The 25,850-nt window shown below is 53.1% G+C and overlaps 2 protein-coding genes across 3 annotated transcripts in view; both read right to left on the reverse strand.

The window, feature by feature from the left end:
• Window positions 1-2,155: 2,155 nt before the first annotated feature.
• SF3A3 (splicing factor 3a subunit 3) lies at window positions 2,156-10,500 on the reverse strand. The gene is made up of 17 exons (XM_042793865.1): window positions 10,350-10,500; window positions 10,219-10,266; window positions 9,978-10,030; window positions 9,381-9,486; window positions 8,849-8,921; window positions 8,365-8,456; window positions 7,814-7,896; window positions 7,315-7,453; window positions 6,904-6,972; window positions 6,449-6,516; window positions 6,017-6,124; window positions 5,621-5,690; window positions 4,757-4,921; window positions 4,532-4,642; window positions 3,988-4,078; window positions 3,048-3,103; window positions 2,156-2,461 (listed from the first exon to the last, which is right to left on the reverse strand). The coding sequence occupies exons 1-17, from the start codon at window positions 10,443-10,445 to the stop codon at window positions 2,384-2,386; spliced, it is 1,506 nt and encodes a 501-aa protein (XP_042649799.1). The 5' UTR covers window positions 10,446-10,500; the 3' UTR covers window positions 2,156-2,383.
• A 5,575-nt stretch (window positions 10,501-16,075) lies between these two features.
• Window positions 16,076-25,850, reverse strand: part of FHL3 (four and a half LIM domains 3) — a 30,824-nt gene continuing 21,049 nt past the window's right edge. Inside the window, exons 2-6 of one of the 2 annotated variants that reach the window (XM_033004360.2) lie at window positions 20,741-20,925; window positions 20,486-20,660; window positions 19,709-19,878; window positions 19,344-19,530; window positions 16,076-18,092 (exon numbers count right to left, since the gene is read on the reverse strand). In XM_033004360.2, coding sequence (XP_032860251.1) covers window positions 17,941-18,092; window positions 19,344-19,530; window positions 19,709-19,878; window positions 20,486-20,660; window positions 20,741-20,896 — 840 coding nt within the window. In that variant the 5' untranslated portion in view covers window positions 20,897-20,925 and the 3' untranslated portion in view covers window positions 16,076-17,940. The remainder of the gene's footprint in view (window positions 18,093-19,343; window positions 19,531-19,708; window positions 19,879-20,485; window positions 20,661-20,740; window positions 20,926-25,850) is intronic. The other variant, XM_033004359.2, reaches the window with a different exon arrangement.

Below are 25,850 nucleotides of genomic sequence, written 5' to 3' on the forward strand. Positions count from 1 at the left end.
GTGACCCACCCGCAGCAGTGCCTGTCACGGGAGGACCCAAGCCCACCAGCCCTCAGGGCAGCAAGGGAGACCCTCCATAGCAGTTCTTGCTGCGGATGAACAAAGGAAGTCTGGTGTGAAAAATGCCTGTTTCCAGACATGCCTATGCAACAGGCCCTCAGGACCTGGCAAAGAGCAAAACACAGGCCTATTAGTTCTGGCACACAACCCACGTGGAACATAAACAGGAACATTTACAGCTAAAGTAGCTTTCCCCAGCGAGAGGTGGAAATGCTCTGGACCATAAAGAGCTGTTGCACTGCCAAGGCTCAAATACTCCTGGTTAACTCACAACAGTCACATCCTTCCCACCTGTCCACCTCTGTGGGTCTCTCCTCCCTGCCAGCCCAGGACAGTGGCACACACGTCCCCTTCACACGGGATTTCCCACCTGCCTGGCGCTCAGGCTGCATGGGGAAACCAGGCAGCACCTCTGGGGGTGCAATACAGGGCAGGTCTGCCGTGCCACGAGCGCTGCAGCAGCTTGCTCGCGAGGGCAGGCACAGGAGCCACCCCTGCTTCACAGCAGTGAGAGCGGGGTTCTGCCAACGGGGGCTAGGCTTCGCAATGGAGCAGGTTCAGCGCGCAGTTTTCTGCTGTAAAGCTCCTGGTTGCATCCTTTCACGTGCCTCCACACTGCTGACAAGTTCCGACTAGAGGTGTCTGCACAGCTCCCCACCGCCCAGTCCCTTGCCCTGCTGCTCGCCCCCACGGTTTGGGAAGTTCTACCTGCTTGGTGCTTCCCAAGACACCCAGCTCTCTGCTGTAGGAATATCTCTGATTTCCACTCAAAATCTTTATCTGCTTAGCTAGACAAACAGTGGAGACGTGACTCCAAACAGGCTCCAAGGCCAGGTTCTCCAAGGAAAACTGTAACACTCCCCACCCGTCTCATGATTTAGCCCCAGTTAGCACTCCCCAAGGACCTGGAGTGGCTGAAGCCTGCGTAGCAACCACTGAGGCTGTTCGCTCCGAGTGAAAGACAACACAGGCTGGCATCCCCCACCTTCCAAACTCGAGCAGGCGCCACCCAGACCAGGTTTGGACAACCTGCCTGAGCAGGGTGCCACCCCAGCCCAGCTCCAACGGATGCCCACCCGGCACAGCCTCATCCCGAGGAGAACAACCTCCCCCCGAGCAGGGCAAGGCAAGAGCCCCCAGCACTGACTCACCCTGCCCGTTGGCTCCCCGAAGCCCCAGCGAAAGCCGGCAGCCGCTGCTACGGGGGAGCCCCCGCACCCGCCGCAGCCGCCGCACAGGCTCGCACCCCGGTGCCAGCAACCAGCCCCACCCCTGCCAACCCCCAGCTGCGCAAACCGTCACCCCGGGGAAGCGACTGTTACCTGCTGCTGCACGGCATCTGGAGATGCAAACGGCCCTGCGTGGCGACGACAGAGAAAGGGGATTATTTGAGGCTGGGGTGTCACACAAGCTGACTCTGTGCCAAAACGAAACCCCACCCGAGGGGCCAGAGGGGGCACAAGCACTGCCCTGTGCGTGGCCTCTGCACAACGCCTATTTTCTCCTCACCAGACTTGCAATTCATGTGGCAACGTGAATACCACGGGGTACGTACAGACACCTCTGAGCACAGCACTGAGGAGCACTGAGAACGGTCACATCTAAATGCATTGTGTGCTCCTGCCTCAGTCCTCCCGCACCACAGCTCAAGTCCCCAAAGAAAGGATCTACCGCATCTTTCAAGTCAATAACAGTGCTGGAGAAATGACCATGAACCGCCCACACAGCCCAACCTAAATCAAGCTCAATTATTAATTCCCTGAACAAAAAATCCCAGGGGCCAAAGCTCCACAGGGAGACAGACCCGAGGTAAAAGCAACAATGCGAGCCAAACAAATTTGTTTTGCAAAGGAGCCCAAAGAAAACCACATGCTTACAGCAAGATATACTATAAGACTGTTACTCCTTGTCAGCATGCAATGTTCACGTGTGCTTTACAGAAAGTCAATCCTCATCATAAAAATTTCCATCAGAACAGAACTAAGAGAAAAAACAACTGCTTCTGACAATTCAAACGGCATAAAAAGCATTTTAAAAATACCGTAAATCAAATCTCCTCCTTCCAGCATACAAAAGGAAACAAGTTTCTCAGCACTTCCTAAATTAAAATCGGTTTATTTTTCAAGGTTTTTTTTTTTTTTTTCCAATATAAAATAACATCGCAAGTCTGCTTTTCACAAGGGGCTTACTAGAAAGTGATTCTATAAAGTATCCTTGAAATCTATATTCATGCACATAGAAAATCCAGAAACTGAAGAAAAGTCAGAGCTGCGGACACTTCTCCACTTGCTTTTCAGACGTGAAATCCTTCACTTGGGAAAAGCTACAGCAGGCCTTGACGTTTTAAGTCTTCATAGGTCTTTTTATTCACCACGTTCCCACTGGAATCCTCATACTCCTCCTAGAACAGAACGAACAGATTAGAGACACCTGGACACATCCTGACTCGGGTAGTACTGCAGCATTTCCGTTTCAGCTCCAGCAGCACCTACTGAACACGACCACGCTGCCAAGAACCTCTCTACAGGAAAGGACACAGCAGATCTACCACAGGCTCCATGAGAAGAGCTTATTCAGAGTCAGAATAATTACAAGCTGAACTACAGGCTTTATTTCCCACAGTTGCCCTGCTCACTGTTGAAAAATGGTTTGAGACGTAAGTTCAAGAAAAAGCACTAATGTAAGTGAACCCACTGCTGCCAACAGTTCCTTTTGCTCCTCACAAAACAAAGATGACATTGGTACTGTAAAGCAGTGTACGAAAAGATTCTTACACAAAGGGCTGAGTCTGTCCTAGCAGAACTACTTTCCAGTACAATACAAGAAGTGCTTTTCACACATCACCACTAACAGGAGCTGTACAACCAGCAGTGTTGGCTCCTGCATATCTCTCCAGCATGCAGGGGACTCAGAAATTCTTCTGACAGAGCCAGACAGTTCATGCAAGGGGTTCCCACGAACATCTAAATGCCTCTAACACATCTCACCTCTGTATCAGGCTGCCATCTCTCTGAAGCCTTTTGTTGTTTCAGCTTTGCCCACACTGTAAATACAAAGTCATAGAGAATCTGATGCAACTTCCCTTGAGATACTAGTTTTTAATCTAGTAAAATATACACGAGCACCTTCCCCCCCCCCTTTTTAAACTGTCACTTCAGCAATCCAGGAATGTATCTAATATCCATTATAAAGGCACAGAACTAAAGCAAACAAGGCTTTAAAGTGATCATTCAGAATGGGACACAAAAGACAAAAGTCCAAAACCACTACACTTCAGAGACACAGCTCCCACATAGCTTGTTTGGGAAATTAAGGCTTTACAAGTTCAGTTTCTTCTAGGCAAGAATCAATTTACCTCCAGGAACCATAACCTGTACCTGTTAACCCAGGTGGGGCAGATTCAAGAAACTACCCCTGCATGAGGTAGCCTCCTCAAAACATCAGCACATATTAGTTGCATTAAATTATAACCACTGTAAGTCCTAACTACTATAGGCTTTCAAATTCTACCTATAGGCTCTACAGTTTCTGAAGGTTTTGGCTGGCTTCCCCATGAAGATGTTGATGAACATCAACTAAGTAAGTTACACGGATTGATGTCGCCACAGCCTGCCTAAAGAAATGGTGGCCCATTGTATTCAGCTGAGATTTCATACGCAAAGCATCGCTGACAAAACAGCTGGCAACAAATGAACGCTCCACTGGCAATTCCAGCAAGCACCTACTCCTGCAGGTATCCAAAGAAAAAAGGCCACTCTGTTTTTAAGAGCTGGGAGGGATGGCACAAGGAAGGATCATCCTACATGCACTATGTTTCTTACGCTTTCCCAAAACTGCTTTCTCATCATAGGGTAAGACAAATTTTTGGCAAGAGCTAATATGAGCGTTCTTATGCCTCACATTCCCTTCTCTGACATCGCTACTTACACGAGACTGCATCCTCAATCTGTGTGACGTTGGCAAAATGCGCAGTGTTGGGAATGCCCAGGCATCTCATTCCGTGTGCGTGCCGCCACTCCTGGGGAGAAGAGGCAAGAGGGCAGAGCATGAGATGGAACGCCACTTCACCCGCAACACCGAAGACTAAAAAGAGATATGAGCATCTAGACAAGGTGAAACAAATACTATCAACATACAAATCTACCAGTCCTAAAAAACTCCATCAAAATCTTTTTTTCTGTATTTACACAGTAGCAATACACTGTCAGCCAACAGGCACTCCACACCAGTCAGACCTGGATACTGGAATTAGTGTTCAAACAAGAAGAGCCCGTACAGAGACTGGCAGGAGAGATCTTAATATGCCCTACGTAATTTATAGTTCCAATCACACAGCCCTGCAGCATCAGCCCAGACCCACAATTCAGAAGTGGAAGAAGTGTCACCTGTGCACTCCTGTGATTTAGTAGCTACTTATTACAAAGGTGATCTGAACGTAGTACTGATGGTTTTGTAGCGAGACGTTACTTACTGCAAAGTGACGTTGAAACGCTTTGGGCCCTCGGTAGGTGTAGTTACCACAAATCTCACAATTGTAGTTGATGTTTAAACCATGTAATTTATATAACCAGTACGGGATTGGCTGACAAGCAAAGAAAAACAAAAATTAGGCCAAATGGTAAGGCAGGTTCAAACAGAAGAATAGTGTGGCATCAGTGACATCTCCCACTTTTCCAGACCTGACAATCCCAGTTACCTTGCCATCCCAACCAAGAGGCAGATTTTTAGGATTATAAATGATTTCGTTTTCTTCATCTTCACTCTCACTCTCACTGATCTGCTCTTCTTCCTCCTCCTCCCTCTCTTCTCCCGTCCGTGCTTGCTTACGCTGCACATTCTCGTGAGTGAGGTGTCTCTGTTCCTACAGCGCGAGAAGAAATTGTTCACAAAACACGACAGCAACAAAGTAAGAGCTACATGAAACACTTCCTCGGTGTACAGACAGAGGGGAATGGAAGACCAGTACGAAACAAAGAACTCTCCTTTTACTTAGCCCAACAACTTGGTTTTAGTGTAACATTTCCTGCTTCCAAAGAACAAAAAGCTTGGATCACCATTAGCACTTTCAAGGTGACAAGCGAACAGCAACAGCCACCCTGCTAAAAGCAAATCGCCCCAAACTGAAGCAAGGACTTAAGGCAAGCATCAAGGCAGAACAAGTAAAGATTTGCAATACCCTGTGAATTAGGCATAAAATATAAATTATCTACACTGATATGGTGCCCAGAGGAAGAGAGAAAAAAAAACGAAACAAACAGATTTCCCCAGGGCAACATGTAGCTTCTGTATCTGGGCGTGGGTCAGACACAAGATGTGCCTGTTCACAAAAGCCTGACAAACAATTAGCTAACGGAAATACAAATGTAATCCATCATACTCTACTTAATGACAGAAAAAGCTGTCTGCTAGCATGCACTTTAAAACGTTATGACTCTGGACATGAAAATAACTCTTTTCAGTATGCTGTCTATGAAAGCACTGGGTAAAGCTGTGGATGACCTTCCAGCCACTATTTGACAGCTCTAAAATAAAAAGCTCAAAGACCAAATAAAATCCTTACCCCAAGAACTTCTACATACTCATAAATCTGAGCTTCCAGGAACGCAAGATCTTTATTTCTTTCAGTGTCTCTGGAAATAGACAAAGAAACTTTATGAAGTCCATTCCAGAACTGCAAGCATCATGTGTACACCGAACTCCTAAAGACAAACTTGACTTGTATACAGCAAGAAAACAGAAACAAAATACCAAACAGCTAGCGTAAACTAAACGGCACAGCCTCCACAAATTCAGCTCTGATACCTTCCGTTTGGTTCAGGACTATTTGGTCCAAGATGAAAAGCTTTTAATACTCCAAGAATCTTTGTCACAACTATATAAGAATAATGTCTACAGAATACTTCTCATCCAAATGAAGAGAACACCACCAACCTCAGAATGACTTTTAAGAACTCACCTTTTGCTTCCTTTAGTCTTCGGATTCTTAGCAAACAAGGAAGGATCAAGTGCTTCCAGGGATTTGCCTTTAGTGCTAAAAAGTCTCTGAGCACGCTCTTCCAGAGTCCTATGGAGAAGGAGAGACATGAGTCCAAACTGTAGTTTTAAATTTCCTGAGAACTATTTTAATTCATGCAACAATCAATTTAGCTTTTAAGAGATCATGAGATTTCCTATCATCTTTGTCTTCATTCCTTAAACCAAATTCTTCTATACAAGAGACTTCAAAACAGTAGATTGCAGTATCCCCTGACTGGTTCTCAGTGTTTTGTCAAACAACATTAAAGCAATTCTTGTACAATAGAGACAACAAAACAAGTATCCCATAAAAAAATGCAAGACAGAAAGACCTCAAAAACTGAAAAGGAAATAGAAAAAGACTGCACCTTACCCGCCACATTTTAGTCCCAGGGCCAGTAAAGCTGATTTTAACCTGTCCAGTCCCAGGGAGGCCAATTCCTGTTCAATTAAAAAGTAAATCACAGTAAGAGAATAGCTATTAAACAAATACAATATGGATGTATGTCCATTTTAACTCATAAAAAAAAAAAAAAAAAACAAAAACACCACAACCAAAACACACCAAGAACCCCACAAACAACAAAGAGCGTTCAAGGAAGGACTATCAAGGGTGTCACTGAAAAATGTGGAATGTGACAAATCCACACAGATCTTCCAAGTTACACCCCCCTAATGGAAGCAATTAAGTCATCAGCATAATAAAAATTTTATTCAGAGAGCTCAAAGCCAGAGGTGAAAGCACAGCAAGTAAAATTATGAAAAGAAACAAAATGATTAAGCTTCCACCTGCTAAAATTTAATAAGTACAGAGCACTGAAAACATACCTCCCAAGAGGAAAATGCGGAGAGGTCCAGGTGGGCTCCAGCATGAGTGAGTGCACTGCTGGTCTCTTTCTGCCAAGGAAAACCACATGCAAGATCTCTGTGCCATCCTATAACACTTCATGCAATGTCACATTCTAACCTCAAGAGGAGCAGTTCATTTCATAGAGAACATTCTCACTAAACTGAGCAACAGAACAACATAAGAGATATAAAATAAGCAAACCTTAAAAAGGGTTAGTTTCAAACCAGTTGTGCTAGTTTTCAAATTCAAGTTAGTATTAAATTGCTTCTTTGTGATACACAAACACATACCTTGCTATTGGACTTGAGCTCAGCAATGACTTTACACAAATGATTCACAGAAAACCTATCACATACAAAAGCATTTACGTGGGCTTAATGACAGCTCACCGGCCAGCCAGGGAACGTTCCATTTTCCCACTTCTTCTCAAACTCAGTCTGAATTTTCCCAAAAAGCTCATTCTGGTCCAGCAACGGTTTCACTCGATCTGTGTAATCTTGTAGGTACTCCAGAAGCATTTCAAGGTACCTGGCAGAGTAATCACGCACATAGGTAATTCAGTATCAACCTCTAGCAGATTTCTCTAACAACATCTTTGCAAAGTAACTACCCTCTAGTACTGCAAAGGGAAGTCATCGAGATTGTGACAGTTTTCAACACACGGTTTCCAGATGCAGCAGGTCCTTCCACACAGCAGAATGTGGCTTTCCACATTTTTGCTGCACTGGGTGTTTTCTCAGGGCTCAGACACGATTGAGTTACTATAGCTCAGTGACCCAATTTACATAATATTTGACTGTTACCTATATTCTTAGCAGCCGTACACTTAAAAGGCAAATGCCTTCTTGTTAACTGTCACAAAAGAAGCAAGGAGGCAAAAAGGCTCACCTTTTATATTCAGCATTTTTTCTCTCCTTGGGAATATCGAAGAGTTGGTCAAATGTGGATAAGTAAGTGATATAATCCAATTTCTAAGAACAAAAAAGTTAGAGTCAGACTTTATACACATGCAGCCAAATTAACATCCAGTTTCCAGTTACCAGACCAGAAGAAAAGCACTAGCTTATGCCATTACTCCCGACTGCAGCAGCCCAGGGTTCTCTGTGCACTAACACATTGCCTTGGATACCTAGCAGCACTTGGTAGCAGAAAACAGAGGCTTTTTACAAGGCCATTGTTACATTAACAATGGAGAGATTTCAACTGAAGAGAACAAAAAGAAGAGAGTTATGAAGAAGCATTCAGAATTCAGATGCTGTCAAGCTGTACATGCAACAAAGTGACTTAGAAATTGCTATTTGGACATAAACATATTTATGTAAGAAAAAAAAAAAAAAAAAAAAACAAACAACAAACCAAAACAAATAACCACGAATCAACCAAAGGAAACCAGCTTGGCCTTAAACATTGAAGTTGCCCAGACACATGCAGCCACTTACCTCTGATGATTTTAGATTAATGTACTTGAGATAACAATCATGCAGATCCAAGTATCGTCCATACCCTTCCTCATCCGTGAACTCTACCAGATCTGTAGGCAAGATCATGAAGAGCTTTATTATGAGCTCAATCTTCCCTACTTATTATACACGTGCTTTAGAACCTGAACAGGACTAACTGTGGACTAATTTATGCTTAAGGAAGATGTTTACAATGCAAGTGGGATACTCATTGATCAGACACCTGCTCTGTGAGCACACTAGGACATTCCTCAGGGGAAGCACCACTACTGTGGAATAATCCAGGGGGCTGTAGTTCAGAGGAATTTAAATGACAAAAGAATAATTTTTAGAAGTCCTTTAGTAAAAGGAAGGGGGAACTCTGAAACACGCAAAATGGATCAAACACCTCATTAAATAATGTCTCTCAAGCAAGCACAGTATTTTAATTTAGATTGGTCTCAGAGAAGAACTACAAACTTACTTTGAGCTTCTTCACTCGGGTTGTCTCTGGCCTTCAACAGTTCCTCAAACTCCACTGACATTGGAACACAGATCTTCAAGAAAAGACAGAAGTTACAGAAAAAAAATATTATTTCAGCTAACATCCCAGAATAATTAACACAAAAATCACAGTAGGTTGCAAACAATGTAACTGAAGAGGTACCCAAAGCATTTCTTCACCATTACTTTTGCACAAAGAAAAAAAGCCTGACTTTAGCCAGCACGAGAAAGGCAAGACCAAACGCCAGCTCAGCAGAGAAATGCACAGCGAGCAGCACACGCGGTCAGCATCCTGCACCTTCTCCTACTCACACTGCTCTCACGGGAGCTCACACACAGCCTCTGAAGCACTACCTAACCTCAAACACCTTTTCTCAAGTGACCTTTTAGTGCACTTCACACTTGTATATTAAGGCAATTAAACTGAAAAAAAAAAAAAGGTCTGGTCATTGTAGAGATGAGGTGCAACAGACCACAAATAACCAATTCTTATTAAGTAGGGAACCACTTACCTCATTTGGGTGCTTCCTGTGAAATTCCTTAATTTGTTTCAGTCTGTTGTAGAATTCTGCAAATTCATTTGGCCCTGAAATGGCACTGAGTTCTTCTTTCCGTAAACTACGAGAGCACGAAAAAGGACAAGTGGAAAGGAAAACACACTGGCACTTTCACAGCGTTTTTCCAGCTCTAATGCTGCATTTTGATCACACAAAGCTCCAGCAAGCCTGCCTGCAAACACTCAGAAAGTGACATCAGACCTCTCACTCTGCTGGGCTTGCAGTCTGAGGCTCCGGGTCGTGCCTCCCACTGAACACACTGTAAATGCTCCACTTACAAACCCTGGAGGCAACTCGGGGCCTCCCCCCAGGACTTAAACCAAAAAAATAACAAAAGGCATATATTCAGCATGCACTTGTGCAATGTGTGGTGTGGGTCCTGCTCCAGCAGGTTGAGTCCCCAGAACCTGGTTCCTGGTCTCACACACCCGCACTGCGTCTCACGTATTTACAACCAACTTAAACCAGCCCCCAAGTTCTTCATCCGCAAAACACCCTTAGCAGACGCCCCGGTGGGCGCGCACCCCACGAGGCGTTTGCAGGAGCACTCACCCGTCCTTGTCGTCGTACAAGTCCCTCAGGTTGCCGCTCACTTCCATGTACCTCTGGAGAAAACAAAAGCGAAGCCCCGAATGCCGCACGGGACGTCGCTGCCGCCGGGCAGCAGCCGGCAGAGGCCTGGGCCGCCCGCGGCCCGCCCGCCCCGGCCCCCCGCTCCCGCCCCGGCCCCCCCGCTCCCGCCCCGGCCCCCGCCGCCCGCCCCGGCCCCCGCTCCCGCTCCCGCCGCCCTCACGTCCTGCATGGCCCGTGTCCGGTGGTCCGAGTTGATCTGGTCGCGGAGCTGCGGGGAGAGGAGCTGGGTTAGAGCGAGCGCGGGCCCGGGCCGCGGCCGCCCGCCCGCCCTCCCCGCCGCCCCGGCCGCACCGTGGACTTCTTGGTGAGCATCTCCTTCACCATCACGTCCATCAGCCGCTCCCGCTCCTCGTGGTACCGCCGCTGCTGCTCCAGGATCGTCTCCATCCTCCCGCGCCCGCCCGGAACCCGCGGCCCCGCTTCCGCCGGAAGCCGCCGGGCCGGGCCGCGTCCCGCGGGGCGGCCCCGGCTGCGCCCGCGCCCGGCGCCGAGGTTCCGGATCAGCCGTTTTATGCCCCTTCTGCCCGCTCAGGGGGCAGCGGCGGGGCCCGGGCCCGGCGGGGCAGGCGCTTCAGAGCCGGGAGCGGCTGCTGCGGGACATGACAGCCCCGCAGACGGCGATGGCCGGGGCAGGGCCGGCTTGGGCCGAGCCCGCGGCGGGAGCCGGAGCCCCCTCGGAGCAGCCTCCGGCATTGCTGAGGCCTCGGCTGCGAGCGGCTGCGCAGCCGTTCTGTTGCCGGGGAGAGACAGATCATTGTGCAAGTGCCAGAAAAGCAACGGCAAAGCCAGAGGTGCCGACAGCACGACCTGGACAGAATGTGGGCGCGGGAGCCCGCGGAGGGGCTCGCAGAGCTCCCTGGCACCCCTGCTCCCACCACTTGCACCGGCGCTGTCCCGGAGAGCCGGGGTGTCCGGCTGTGGCGCGGGCCTGGCAGCACCCGTTGTGCCCCTCACGGGGACGGGGGACGGGGCAGCAGCACCTGGGACCCCCGCACCTCCCCGGGACCCCGCACCTCCCCAGGGCCGGGCCCTGCAGCTGCCCTCCCTGCGGGGGGGACACGAGTCTGGCGGTCAGGAGGGAAAAGGGGCTGGAGAGGGAACCCCGGCAAGGGGCAGGCAGCCGCCGCGGCGGGAGCGGGGCTGCTGCACGCACAAGGCCCCTGCAAACGGCTGTCAGTGGGGGAAGGCTCACCGCTGTGGCAACTGCTCGTGCTTCTAGACCAGTAAATCAGAGTGAAGGAGAGTCGTGTTGTGTGAGGCCGTTAGCTTAAATTATACTCAAACAGTTAGCAGTCACCAAGAAAACGCTGTTTTATGTGGAGCAGCTGGGGCCTGTGCTGTCCAGGCCGCGCAGAGAGCCGGGGTGGGTGTGCGGCAGTTGATGCCAGGACAGGAGGGAAAGCCTGGTGCTCGGGATGCTGCACAGCCCTGGCTGCCTGCCGGGAGTCCTGCCTGTCCCTCGTCGCAGTGCCCGGGGGGTTCTGCGGGCAGGAGCCCTCCCCGTGGCTGCCTTCCAACCCCTCCGGGCCTGCCCACGGCTCTCCCCGGCGCTGGCCATATTTGGTGGCACTGACTGCCCCGGGATGCTGACATTGGACTGACCCCGGCCTCGGAGGCACAACGACCTTTCTCGAAAAGAGACAGCAAAGAGGAGAAGGCAAAGTTAAAAGCAGGAGACACTTGTGAAACCGTTGCCATCTCAGCAGACAGCAGCCTCGGGGCAATCCTGAGGGGTGGGAAGGGGCCGGGCTGGTGTCAGAAGGTGGGAGAGAGGGGAATGGAGGAGGGGGAAGCTAAATAGATACCCAAAAGTGCTGTTCCAAACTCTGCTAGCACAGCTGCTTTCCAGAGCGTTACGCATGCGGCTGTGTGCGCTCTGCAACAGCCTTGGCACATCCCAGAAATTCTGCCCAGTAGTGCATGTGCCTGAAGTCCCCACAACCACAGACAGCTCCTCCAAAAGTCACTCGTACCCACCGTGCAAGTGCAGGGCACACACACAACGCCCCCTCCCGCAGCCACGCAGCAGCTCCACCCTGCACAGCGCCCTTCAGCCCTGCACCACACGCTGCCAGCGCACACACACTCTTCCTCACTGCTGCGGCGTTGCTGCGGAACATACGCAGCAAGGACAGAGAGAACAGGAAGCAGTACTTAAAAAATGTCATGGCTTTAATTACCCTTATCAAAACTACAGTGAGGTTGCTTAAGTAAGCAGTCACTCTGCACGTTCTTGGACCCATTTGGAAGCAGAAGGCAGCCTGCATGCAGCATCAGGGCCCCAGCAGGCCTGTTTTTGGGGAGCACTGCTCCTCAGGGCTTGCCCGGGGACAGGGTGTGCAGCCCAGGCAGCACTGGGTGCCGAGAGCCGAGGCAGAGGCCTGCAGTGACTCTGAGCCGCCTGCAAGCCTGCCTTCCACCTTGTCTTCCTGCAAAAACCCTCGAGCCCCAGGGAGCAGGATGGGAGGGCTCTCGTGAGCACGGTCGCTTATAGCCCAGGCACGGTGATCTATGGCACGCGGCTTGCACTGTGCACCCACCGCAGCACGAGCCCCCTCCCCGTCCCACACGGGTGGGATGCCAGCGGCTGGCCAAGCTGTCAGGCTTCAGCAGCGTTGCACGGCCATGAATCAGAGTCCAAACTGGAACACGCCTGAAAGAAAACCATGTAGGATCTGGTATGCAGCCCTCCCTCTGTCTCTCATGTCTCATGGGTCAGAGCTGTTGCCCTTGGTACCTGGGAAGTGCAGACTTTTGTTTCCTGACAGGCTTTCAACAACATGACTATGCTCAAATGGCACGATCTGGTGGAAGTTGTCCCACAGAAACTGTGGCTGCAACCTTCCACTTTCACTTGGATTTTAATTGCCTTCTTCAGATCCACCCTAAATGCCATGGAGAGATCATGCCAGTGCTTTGCCCCCACTTTGCCAAATGCAAAGGTATGATTAAATTTTAATTCACAAATAAATTATTCATAATTTTTCTACCATGCATGATAAATTTCTTTAAGCCAAAAGCAACATCAAAAAAATTTGGCTTAATTACGGCAGACAAACATGATCCTGCCCTGGGAACAGCCAATTCATTGAGGAAAGAATGATACTGAAGGTAAGAATATTGTCTTTAATTACTCTCTTGCACCACAGGCAGCCCTGAAGTATGTCATTTCTGCCTCATGAATGCCTGTCTAAAAATAAAAACGGAGATAAGATTCTGAACTTAGTGTTCTTCCATTCCCCTTTGCATGAAACTTCATCCCTGGAAAGGTAAGGAGTTGAAGTCTAGCAATGTCCCATCCAGCCACATGGCCTCTTTATTTTGGGCTGCTGGCATTAGGAGGGTCGAGGTGGGACAAGGCCAGCCCCTGCGTGACCTCCCTCCTCCTCACCCCACAAACAGCAGCGCACCTGAGAGAAGGTTTGCACCAGTGGAAGGAGGTTGCTCCGGTGGGAGAAGGTTTGCTCCCATGGGAGAAGGTTGCTGTGGGAGGTGCGGATCCATCCCAGGGCAGCAGCGCAGCCACCGCAGCCCCTGTGCCGCAGCAGCAGCCTTTGTGCCCAGGGCTGCGGGACAGACCAGGACATCCCACGGTTTTCCTGGAAGGAAAGGTGGGACCATGGGGGCAAACCTACTTATGCTGACCTACCACTCCTTCCCCACCTCCCCAGGACCTTCACTAGGCACTGCCCTGGCAGGTGGGGACAAAGGGACAACAAAAATATCCTGGAGGAGTGTTCACAGGATGCCTGCAGGGTTCAGCCTGGCTACAACATCCCTACCTCCTAAGGCTAGAGACAGAGGAGAGCTAAAACTGGCTCTCCGGCCAGCCTTGGGACCTGCCTGTTACCACTGTGGGGCCAAGCCCAAGCCTCCAGCTTTGCCCAGCACCAGCACAGCCTCCTGACCAGTCACCGGGAGGGACGCAGGGGCAGCCAAGGCAGGTCCGTGCTCGGTGTGGGGAGCTCAGACAAGGCATTCCCGGCACAGTAATCTGACACGCTGCCTGGCCCTGTGCAGCTACAGCTGGAAAAGGGGCAAACGCCAGCAGGCAGCTGGGAGCTGAAATTTGCCCTTCCCTCCTGCCCAGCCGCAGGCAGGAGCCGGCAGAGCTCGCTCCCCAGCCGTGCATCTCCCATCAGCTCTGGGACACTGGCATGTGTTGCTGCCGCACAGGCTGTACCCAACACACCAGCAGCTCAGCTCTCCTCCCGGGGAAACTGCCCGGAAAGAGAACAAACTCCTGAGAAGTAAAACCAATGCCCTCAGTGAAGCTGGAGCCAGGAGCAGCCGTGTCTGTCACCAGGGGAGGAGGCGCAGGGCCGGCACGTGCCCTGCACGGGCACTGCTGCACGGCCAGCAGCGAGCAGCCATCGCCATCGCTCAGCTAAGCTGCTTCTGGTGTCCTGGGCCGTGACACGAGGCTGCTTCCAGGCACTGGGGAGCATCACGTCCCTGTCCCTGTCCCCATCCCTGTGGCTGCACCAGCAAGCCCATGGCAGGGCCCTTGGGCATCTCACTGGGGCTGGTGCAGGCAGGGGCTTGGACCTGGCTCTGCCCATGTAGGCTGGGAACACAGTCCCTGAGCCCGTGCTGGCAGTGCAGGCGAGCACAGCTCAGGCACATTTGGTTCATTTCGGGGCCTCTTTCTACAACCCCGGCGCTGCCCTGGACCCCCAGTGAGTTCCCCTGCTCCCACCTCACCCCACGCAGCAGCCCTGGCCCTGCCCTCCCCCCTGCACTGTTCGCCTGTGCTTAATAATATTTTCATGACTGTTTTAGACCCGCACTCTGGGAGTCTCGGGGGACGTTTGTGCATGACATCACCCTCCCCCTCCCGTAAATCAGGCACTGGGCCGTGCATAGCCATGACCCATTCATGACAGGGATAAAATCCAGATGTTCCAGTGCTACGTGCAGCTGGGTCATTTCCTTTTTTGGCTAAAAACGTGAGGCTCTTAAGGCTGACTGAAAGAGGAGCCCGGGGGCCCTTTGTACAGAAACCTTTTGTGGTTAATCCCTGGAAACAGCGCTGCAGAAACAAGGGTTTGTGGTGCTCCTGCCGGAGGACAGGCTCAGCTGGAAACCTCCCGGGCTGGAGCTGCTTGCGCACCCTTTGAGGCCAAGCAGCAGCAAAACCAGAGCCTGGCGCAGGTCACAGGGCAGAAACAGCAACAAAAACCTTACTTGAAAAAGCCCATCAGCTGCCAGAGCAGGAGCCCTGGGAGGAGCCCGTGCCGTGGTCCCGCACGGCCCCGCGGTCTGTGCCTGTCGTGCTGCCGGAGCAGCTGAGCCACCGGGCAGGGGGGGATGGAGCGGGGTGCTGGGGGCTGGCGCAGGCAAGCCCAGAGGAAGTCGTGGCAGCTGTTAGTAAATGTAAAGGAATCTGTGGAAAATAGTTTCAGATGTTAGGGGGATAAATGGGTCCCCAGCTGATAAAAGTGAGTAATGAGCATGCACCGCTTCGGGGAAGGCTGCCAGGAGGAGACCACTGTTCCCCTGACTGGAGACTGCAGCAGCTTCCCCACCAAACCCCCTCCTGAGAGCCTACGTGTACGGACTGGGGAGTCCGTCTTGCAGGGGGAAGGAAGTTTGTCTGCACAGCGGGATACGATTCGGTATCGCAGCGATCCAGGCCGGCTCCAGGGCAGCGCAGCATCCTGGCCGATGCTGAGCCCGACCCGCCAGCCGGCCCGGAGCCATCGTGCAGCACTGGCACCATCCTGCTCAGGCCTGTCCTGCAGAACAGCCTGCCCAGACAGACAGCAGGCACGGACAGACAGGCAGCCCCGGCACCAGGAGCCTACAGCAGGAGGAGGGAGCTGCCGTTCCTCTGCCATAACCCACAGGACTGGTACGGCTGGTGCTGGGAGTGGGGTTTGGGGGGGGGGGAGGCACGAGCACTGTGGGGATCGACCATCCCCAGTACGGGGTTAGGGGCGAGGACAGAGCCACGACACCGATTCAAACAGCACTCTGCCCTGTGCCTGCCGTTTGAGAAACACATGAGAGCGAGCATCACTAAAACAGTTTATTGTATAAAGCTGTAGGAAATACACAGGAGGCTGAAGTTTAGGACACTTCCTTCTAAAGACTGCTCCAAGCTCCTCAGAATAGCAAACACACAAACTCTGATTTGCCTGCATCAAAGCTTTCAAACGAGTGTTCAACAAGTATCTGCATTCAGAGTTAATAACGCTTCAACATGCATAACATTTTCTGTTCCTAAGTGAAGCCTGGGGCAGGGGGGGCTAGCCCCTTCATCCTGCAGTTGGTTACAAAATGACAGATTCATGATGAAAGAGTACAAAAGGAAAAAAACCAAAAACAAAACAAAAAACCACAAACAAACACAAAATGCTTTCAGAAAAGCACGTGAATGTCTAAGCAGGAAAGCAGGGTCAGCATACGTGCCCCAGGAAGACAGAAGCAAAAGGGATGTAGAGACAAGGCAGATAGGAGCATCCCGCTGTAGAGGGGCCTTAGGGGGACCCAGAGCCAGCTCAGCCATCGGGCACGGATGGCTCAAGCCCTTGTGTGAGCCCGGGATGGCTCAACATGTCCTAGTGTGCACAGTTAGGGCCAATGCAGGCACTTGGGAGATGAAAAGCCCATCCTTGGGGCAGCCCAGGTGCCACCTTTGCTTTGGTTCTCGTCTGGGACGCAGCAAGGGACGAGTGGCTGCGGGGAGCCGCCGCGCCCTGCCCGGTGGGGCGGGGGGACACACAGCCCTGGCAGAAGCAAGTCGTGGACACCCCGGCTGCCCCCCGCGCCGGAGCCCTGAGCTCCCGCAGAGCCTCCGCTCCAGTGCTCCCAGCAGCCGCTGCCTATGGGCAACGCTCCCCTCCCCAAACTAACAGAAGGTTTTCAGTGTCGCCCATGCTGCTGGCGGCTGGGCTCAGCGGGGCAGTCCCCGGCCTGTGGTTCCCCATGAGAAGGATGGAGCAGGAATAAAACCCTCGGTGCTCTCAGCCTTCAGCATGCCCTTCCCGGGGCTCAGCCAGGCGCATCTCAGGGGGTCCACCAGTGGGCTAATACCCACCAGCTCCAGCCCAGACACTGCAAAGGCAGCCATGGGAGATCAGGGCACAGATGGACGGGAATGGGGCAGGGGGGTGGTGGGGGCAGAACGCCCCGTACCTGTGAGCCATTTGAGCTCCTCATCCACACCTGAGCGAGAGCACCTCCACGGAGATGCGCAGAGTACAGGGTCTGGCCTGCAAACGGTGAGGTGGCTGCCGAAATCCGGAGGTGGACCCCATCTGGCAGGACACGTGCTCTTCTCCTGGCCACACTCCAGCCGGGTGCCCTCAAACCTCCCAAGTGGGGCAGAGTGCCCTTCACGCCCGGGTCACCGCAGGCCAGCCACACGTACAGAAAGGCTGTGCCACAAAGCCATCTGCTACGCAGGCCAGCACAGCCAAGCCACACGGACCAGGAGCTGCTGCCTTATTTCACACAGAGCAAGGGAAGCACGGAGGGAAAAGAGAAAAGACAGCACTGTGCCAGGGGGAGCAGATACATGCTGCCAGCATGCAGATCCAGCAGCCCAAGGCTGAAGCTGCTGCTGCCGCCCTTTGCTCAGCTGGGGCCCTGGGCTCAGCTCATGCCTGGTCAGACAGGAAGCAAAAGGAAAGAGTAAATAATAGGGGGTCTTGAAGCTCCTTTTTCAACTTTATTTAGCTTTGACTCTGCACAGAGCCATAGCATAGCGTACTCTAGCCTTCAGGGAGGGGCACAGGAACCCCCGGAACACACTGTGGTTCGGGGTCAGCCCCCATCTCCTGTGCCTTGTGCCCTGCCCCTGAAACGTTGTTGGGGTATTTGGCACAAAGACCCTGAAGAATAGAGAAAGCCCCTGCCCCACGGTGTCCTCGGAGGCTCATAGGTCGCTGCTGCAGTCGCGGCACAGGATCTCATCATTGTCGGGGATGAAGCCTTTCCCGACCAGCGAGGTGTTGCAGCGGGCACAGTTAAAGCAATTATGGTGCCAGTGACGGTCCTCAAAGGAGACATATTTACCACCGCCAAAGCCTATGGGAGGGACAGAGCGCAGCGTTAGAACCCCTGGGGAAACGGGGATGAGATTTCCACACAGACCGAGTCTTGGCCTGTTCATCTCGAGTCAGGTCCTCACATGCAGCGCTGCACTGTGGCACCCAAACACCCCTCCTGTATTGAATACATCTGAAATACAAATCTCCACTTTTTGAGGGGGAAGACCACCAAAATGATTTCACACCAGATTTTGCCGGGTTGAGATCCTTGGACCAGAATCTCCCCAGGGAGGAGCAGGGAACGGAGCTGCACCATCACAGCTAACGAGGGGGCTGTCGGGAGCTGCTGGCAGCGCTGCCTGGAGCAGCTCCTTCCAAGGACACTGCTAGTGAAACCCTGGGAGAGCCCTCCTGCCACCGGCCAAGGCCCGGGCTTCTGCAGAGGCTCCGCAGGCAGATCTCCTCCTCTGCAGCAGTGGCTGGCCCTGTGGCCGTGACCCCCTTCTCCCCGGGACTGGGACAAGCTGATAAGGGGCAGAGAGGAAGTGGGGTGCCCAGGAGCTGCCCCGTCCTCAGCCAGCGCCATCCCCTGAGTCACCAGCTGATTCACAGCTTTGCCTGTCTTCCCAGCAGCAAGAGACACGAGCTGCAAAGGGAAAGGTCAAGAGGGCGAGGACGGGAAGGAGGCCAGACCCTCTCAAGGGTTTCTGCAGAAGAGGGCCCCCTGCTTCCCCTGTCTTAGGCAGGTACGACAGCTCCAGCCTCCCCTGCAGCAGTTGCTGCTCCAGTGATGGCTGGAAGTCTCTGGCTTTCCACCGTCTGTGAGCAATCTTTCCACAGGATGTGGCAACCAGTCCCAAACAAGGCAAGCTAGAGACACGAGATCACGCTGTGAGGGGTCATTTTGGGAGCCTTTACCCCTGGGCAGATGGGCTTCCTCTCAAGGGACACAGTTCACCACTTTGAAAGATGCAGACGGAGGGACACAAGCGGCCCTAGGACCACTGCAACAAAGAGATCCTCTCTCATGGGGTTCTTTGGAAAGTGGCTGCAGTTGTTCCTGTGGGGGACGTGCCCGAGGGAACCTTGCATCCCCAGCATTTGTCCCTAAGAGGCCTGAAGTGCCTGGAGACACTTCAGCAGGCCTGCATGGTGGAGACGTGTATGAGCATCATATGGGCCTGGGTCACACATGCACTCGAGAGGGCAGCTTCACCCAGAGAAGTCACCACGTGTCTGGAAACAGGGCAGGTAGGTGATGCCCCACAACCCGGGCTGTTCCGCTCACCTGTGATGGGCTTTGTGCAGGCACTGCACTTCTTGGCATAGAGGTTCCCAAAGCACTTGACACAGTACGGGTTGTCATCCTGGGAGGTGAACTGCTGGCCAGCCAGGGGGGTCTTGCAGCCTGTGCAGACGAAACACTCCTTGTGCCATGGCTCATCCCGGTAAGTCACTCCTCCCTTGGTCAGGGTCTGCGGGAAGAGAGCGTGCATGGGTGACACACGGTGGGGGAACGGGCCGCAGCTCACGCCCAGCAGCTACCTGGGGTGCTGGATCCTGGACCCTTCTCTGGTGGGGCTCAGACAGGCGTGGGGGACGTGTCCCTGGATCAGAGAACTCAGGGGCTTTGGGCTGTCAGGCCAGACATACCTTTTTGCAACGAGTGCAGCGAGGAGCGAACTTGCTCTCATAACAGGGGACACAGTAATAATCCTTCTTGTCTGGGATGAAGGATCGTGACCCGATGGGCTGCTGGCAGCTGCTGCATATGAAGCAATGCTCATGCCAGGTTTGTCCGTTGTACTCCAGCTTACGGGATCCTGCAGAGAGAGCCATTCACAGTGACAGGAGGAAGCCGCACACACAGGGGACACGGGAGGCTGCGCAGGATAAACTGCGGTCCTGGGCCTGCCCTCCCCTTGGCAGTGCAGGACTGCAGGCAGCTGGAGATCCGGCCCACTGCACCGCAGCAAGGGGAGCTCTGCGGGAACATGCCCGCAGCACCGGCACACAGGCCGTGGCAGGGATGCCTGTTGTAACCTACATCTGAAGACTGTGCCAGAACGGCCAAGCAAAGACACTCCTTTGCCTCAGGCCATCTCCAGAGACGCTCACACACCTTCAGTCATTTCTTTTCTTCTTGTCAGCACACACCAGAAAATGCCCAGGAAACCCTTTGTTATCTCCTCCCCAGCTCACTTCCCCATGAAAAGGGGAACAGACAGACAGGGCTGCCGTGGTGATTGTAGCTCAGGATCCTGCTGTCTTGCCAGACAAGCAAAGTGCCTGACTCACTCTATTCAGTGACAGCAGGGCAAGAGAGCAGAAATTCAGCTCTTCCTTGCTGCCCTATGGTAGGACTCTGCAGCCCCGGCCAGCGCTGCTGGGACCAGGAACAAACTGCAGTGCTGGAGTGCCCGGTCCTACCTGGCATGACTGTCTTCTCACAGGCAATGCATTTGGAGGAGAACTCGCTGCAGTAGCAGTCATTGCACAGCAGCTCCTCGCCTTGGCAGGTGAAGGGCTCATCGGCCAGAGAACGGTCACAGCGGAAGCAACGGAAGCAGTGCTCGTGGTAGTGGCGATCCTCATAGTACAGCTCCTGGGGAGGACAGCCGGGATGAGGAGGGGACCGATCGGCGCAGGGAGCCGCCCTGCCCGGCCGCGGGCTCCCATACTCACTCTGCAGTCGTGGCCGATCAGCTCTTTGCACTCATCACAGGTGTTGGCAAAGTGGGCATCGTAGCAGGGGATGCAGTACGGGCCGTTGTCCATCTGGATGTACTTGCGCCCATACAAGGACTCCTTGCAGTTGTCGCAGTCAAAGCACTCTGTCATGGTGCCAGTCTGGGGGCCTCCTTCACCTGCTGAGAGATCAGCGGAGATGCTGGGTCAGTGTCAGCTTACACTGCCCGAGATGTCCCTGCACAGCCCGGCCATCTCCAGAGGGCAAGGACCCCGAATCCCTGCACTGAGCCAACAAACAGCCGCTGTCAGGACAGGACGCAGCCCTGAGCTGTCGCACCCGCCCTGCGGCTGTACGCGCTTCCAGAGAAGCCTGCACACATTCGGGGCCTGGGATGAATCCTGCCTCAGGTTTATACTCGAGTCTGAACAGCTGGAGCACTTAGGCACCACTGAGGGTAACCGAGACATGGAAGCATGCAGTTGAGCTTCTCACTGTCTGTCTGCCTCCTTGCTGGGAAGCAAAGTGTAAATTATGATCAAAAGAGAGAATTTTTTGCATGAAAAGTTTTGATTTGGCACCGAAAACGGGACCATGCACATGCTGTGTGGGTACACATCCCCTGTCCCATCAGTGTGCCAGCCACCTTGAAGCGGCCCTTCAGAGACCCACACTCAGCCACCAGCACGGCCCTGGACCAACAGCAAGATTCCTCCCAATGGCCTGTGAGCTGACGCTCTGCCTGACGGGGCTGTCAGCGTTTCAAATTCCGAAACTTCTCCAGACCTTTAAAGCAGCTGCTCCACAGGGAAGCAGAAATCAGGCACCCCACACTGTGCCCGGCTATGAAGCCACATCTCAGCAAACTGTTTTGCACATGTTGCTCCAACTACAAACACTCTTCAGGGAGAAACTGTTGGGGAGAGTGGGTGTTTTACAAGCGATAGAGGTGGCAGGGTTTTGCACGCAGGAGATCAGACATCTCTCGTCACCCCTTGTCTCTCTCTCAGACAAGAGGTTTGTGGAACTAATTCGCTTTCTTTGGAGCACTACCTCCAGAACAAGAGTATCTTCCTTCTGTTTGGTTTAACCTGGTTATTCCTAAATATGGCATTTTCCACTTGCAAAATCACACCCTTCTTTAATACAGGTTGCTATCAAGTGTAGACAAGCCCATGGAATTACATCTGAGCAGTCAGCTGCAAAGCGCCGCACGCTGCAGTTTTCTTCATGAACCCACCCACTTCAGAAAGAGCTATTACGGCTCAATCTACAGTTTAGCCTCTAATGGGGTAAGGAGCTCACCACCAGCCCCTGGGCCTCCCTCCTCGCAGGCTCCCGTCTCCCACCTCCCTCACGCCGGGAGGCAGCCTCCAGGGCAGGAGCCGATCCAGACAGCTCTGACTCATGGCAGCAAGCTCCCCAGGGCTATTCTTGGTCAAGCCACAGCTCCCAGCTGCTGTCAAGCCTGGTATGTGCCGATAGGACTGCCGGTGAATACATCTAGTGTTCCCACAGGGCTACGTGACCAACAGAGGGGGAACAAAGTCCCTTTTCAGACTCTGGTTACCCAGCTGCTGCCCCGGCCGCCGCGGCTCCGCTGACCGCCCCGTGCCCTCCAGCGCGGCAGGCCGGCACGCGTGGCTGCGGCTGCAGCTCTGCAGCGTGCCCCTGCGAGCAGCACGGGCCTGGGGCCACGGCTCCGCCGTCCTCCAGAGCCCCCGCCGGCAGCCCCCAACTCGCTGCCCTGGAACAGGGTGGCCCGGGCAATTTCCAGTCTGATACTGGAGACGGGGCAGGCGCTCGGGATGGTTTGTACAGAGGAGCCGGACGGGTGCCAGGGCACTGAGCTGGACCTGCTGCCCCAGCTCTGCCCCCCCGCCTGGGCTGGCCCCCCCCACCCCGGGGCACCCCATAAGGTGCTCACCCAGCTGGGCAGTGGCTCCTGTGCCCCCCAGCACCCCCCAGAGCTCCTGGCCGTTTCTCACCCACCAGCTGCCTCCTTTGCTGCCCCACTTGCCTTCACTCCCCGAAGCCATATGGGACCTTTCTCTCTGGCAAAGAGTGAAAAATCAAATTACTAACCCTCCTCCTCCCAGCCCTGTTGAAGGGAACTTTCCAAGGTGTGTCTGTAATAAACGGGCCTCTAATGAGCACTCCTACCCTGGGAGCCACAGTACCACTGGAGCAAGGAGCTGCCATGTTTGCTCAATGGGCTACACTTTATCTCTGTGGTCCTGTAACACGGGGTCAGAGGACATCAGAAAAGGAGGGAAGGAAAAACAACTTGAACGGACAAGCCTTGGGATTTACCAGCGACATGGACTCAGCCTCCTGAGCTTTGCTGACCCTGACCCTCCGTGAGTCCCAGTCCCCAAACTCAAACAAGGGACAGCATTCCCCCATGGCGCAGGGGCAGGAGGTGGGCAGGACAAACCCACCGAGGACTGCTGGGGCTCTCGCACTCCTGAACCACAAACCACCTCAAAGAGGCAGGTGCTGCTGCCCTGAGCGTGCGCTGTCCCCCAGCCCCACGCGCACCCTTGGGACCCGGCGCCAGCCAGAAAACCCCAGGAGAGCTACGGGGCACAAGCACCAGCTCCACAGCAAGTGCTCGGGGCCGTGGCACAGCCAGAGCAAGCCCTGCTCCCCTGGGGCAGCTTAGCTATCATCACGATCGAAACAGATTCAAAAAAAAGTGACGGGACAGGAACATTTCAATCCCACATGCTGTTTGTCACCCAGGCTCCTGGCAGTGCCAGCCCTTCCCTCCTCCCCCGCCGAGGGCTGCCGGCACTCCCGAGCCCACGGGATGCCCAGTGAGCCTTGTGCTGACCAAAGCTGGGCCAGACTCACCAGCCAGCAGCACCCGTGGGTGCCCCGCAGCGCTGCGCGACAGAGCAACTGCAGAAAAGGAAGTGAAAACCATACAAACCCTCTGAAAGTTCTGCACCGAGGAAGACCCTAAAGCAGCACACAGAGGAGCAGACTCTGCACTGCCTTTTCCACAGTAAAAAGCACAGGCCCAGGAAGTTTGCTCAGGGTTATTTATATTAGATAAGCTGCTTGCTCCCTTTGTTCTGGTCTCACATGCAATGCTGAGCAGGGGTTGTGGAAGCCCTGTGCAACACCAAAGCAAACTCTGCATCTTCGCTCCCTGGGACACGGCACTGCCAGGGACCAGGTTCATAGAGAAGAGGAAGGTGGGAAGAACGAAACAGCATAAAAGAAATAGCACAAAAGCCCACAATTCTTACTGTGATTGTAACGAGGAAACTGGAACTTGTCTCCATTCATGAAGAAAAGAGGTGGAGTTTTAAAATGCATTAAAAAAACCCCTTTAATTGAAGCTCAGATTTAGAAATCACAATATAGGCAGTCACTATGCGTGCTAATTAGCATGTGCTCATACTTTGCCGTCTGCACCACCCTGTAAACTTTAGCTGTGTGCTAGGCTGATGTAAGTAACGCCTTCAAATACTAACCAAGGTGTTACTCTAAAATGATGGGATTCCAGTTGCAAAAAGTGTTTGCTTGCCCATTACCAGATGGCTGCAGTCCCTGTGGGACAAGGTCTACTGAAGCAGGTCTCACGTACATGGGGACGGTGGAGCTGCATGTGGGGTTTTCTCTCAGCTGCCTCTCTGGCAGTCCGAGGGCAAAAATAAACAACAGATATATGCCTGCCAGCTGCCTACCCTTTCCCTTTGACAGATATAGTTGTGCTCATGGAGAAAAGGAAGTTCAGTTCCTCTCCTATGCCCATGAACAAACAGCTTTGGGAACAAGAGCTCCTCTCGCAAACAACATTTAAAGTGCTCCAGGATGTAAATCTGATCAGTCTGGAACAGAGCTCAGAATAGCTTCACATATGAGAAAGGTCAGCGATTTGTCAAGGACAGGCAGCGGAGTCCACTTTCTAATTAGAGAGTAACATGCACCTAACACCACCCCAGTGTCATTGTCCACAGCATCGCAGCAGATGGCCTAGCAACAGCCCCAGGAGATTATTACATTAATTTTAGTGCCTATAAACTAGGGACCTATTATGAAAAGGAGGCTGTACAAGCCGTCCAGGGCCAGGCTTTCTGCTGCACACAATCACTTAAGATTTTAACCAGCCTTTTGAGATGATTCCTGCTACAATGAGCTCCTTCAGCAAGAGGTCTCATACATACAGTGAACCTATAGCCCCGTGTAACTTCACACCAGTCTGTTGTTTGTTGTCAGGTCACAACCAGCTGCTCCACAAAGTGATCCTAGAGCAACCCATAAGGCTATTCGTAGGGAAGCACTTAATCATTCCAGGACACAGGAATAGACCTGCTTTTTACTGTCTGTCAGGTCCCTGCCTATTCTCATCTTCCCTGGGCTGCTCCGAGCACAGCTCGTGCAGTTGCAGCTCACACCCAAACAGACATGCAGAAGAGAAAGCACAACCTTGCTGGGACAGGCAAGTGTTCCCCATGTAAGGATGAAACCGTCTGGGGACAAAGCTTTGGAAGATGGTCCTCAACACGCTCCAAGGTCAGAAGGGGAGAACACTTTTTGTCCCTGTTAGCTTTCCAGAGCCATTATGGGTCCTGGAATCCACGTGAAATTGTTTCTGCCTGTGTCGACCCTAAAAGGGAAACCAGCTGCTTGCTCTGAGGAGCAGCTCCGGCCCCTGCGTTAGGCTGGGAACATTTTCAGTCCACATTTCCTGACACCACTTCTGCGGATGCACTCAGGGTGACTGCGCACCCCGGGCAGGGCTGGCACGGCCAGCCCAGGCTCCCCGGGGGGACGGTGGGGGGCCAGCTCCGTGGGGCACCGTGCAGCTTTCTCCGCACCTCCTCAAGCTGCTGTCTCTCCCTGGGCCCCCTTGCTCTGCTCCCAAACCCATATGAGCGCGGCTGTAGACCCGGCACCGTGGGAACAACATCCCCCATCTGCTGTTAAAGCAGATCCTGCTTTCGGGTGAGAGGCGGGAGGCAGCTTGCCAGAAAGGTGCTGAGTGTTTCATCAGGGTAACCTGGCCGGACCCAGCCTGCACGGAGCACCCTCGGGAGTGGTGTTGCATCAAGCCTTCACCCTCCTGCTCCGAGCACCACTGAGTCACTTCCT

Source organism: Tyto alba, unplaced genomic scaffold (assembly GCF_018691265.1).
Source record: "Tyto alba isolate M040663 unplaced genomic scaffold, T.alba_DEE_v4.0 Super-Scaffold_20, whole genome shotgun sequence".
NCBI classification, from domain to species: Eukaryota; Metazoa; Chordata; class Aves; order Strigiformes; family Tytonidae; genus Tyto; species Tyto alba.

Excerpts from the sequence above, each read along its gene's own strand:
- SF3A3 (XM_042793865.1), bottom strand. The coding sequence starts at position 10,445 with ATGGAGACGATCCTGGAGCAGCAGCGGCGGTACCACGAGGAGCGGGAG. Across the intron at positions 7,897-8,364 it reads TTAATCTAAAATCATCAGAG|AAATTGGATTATATCACTTA; the intron begins GTAAGTGGCTGC and ends TTTTGTTCTTAG. Across the intron at positions 7,454-7,813 it reads AAAAATGCTGAATATAAAAG|GTACCTTGAAATGCTTCTGG; the intron begins GTGAGCCTTTTT and ends TTACTCTGCCAG.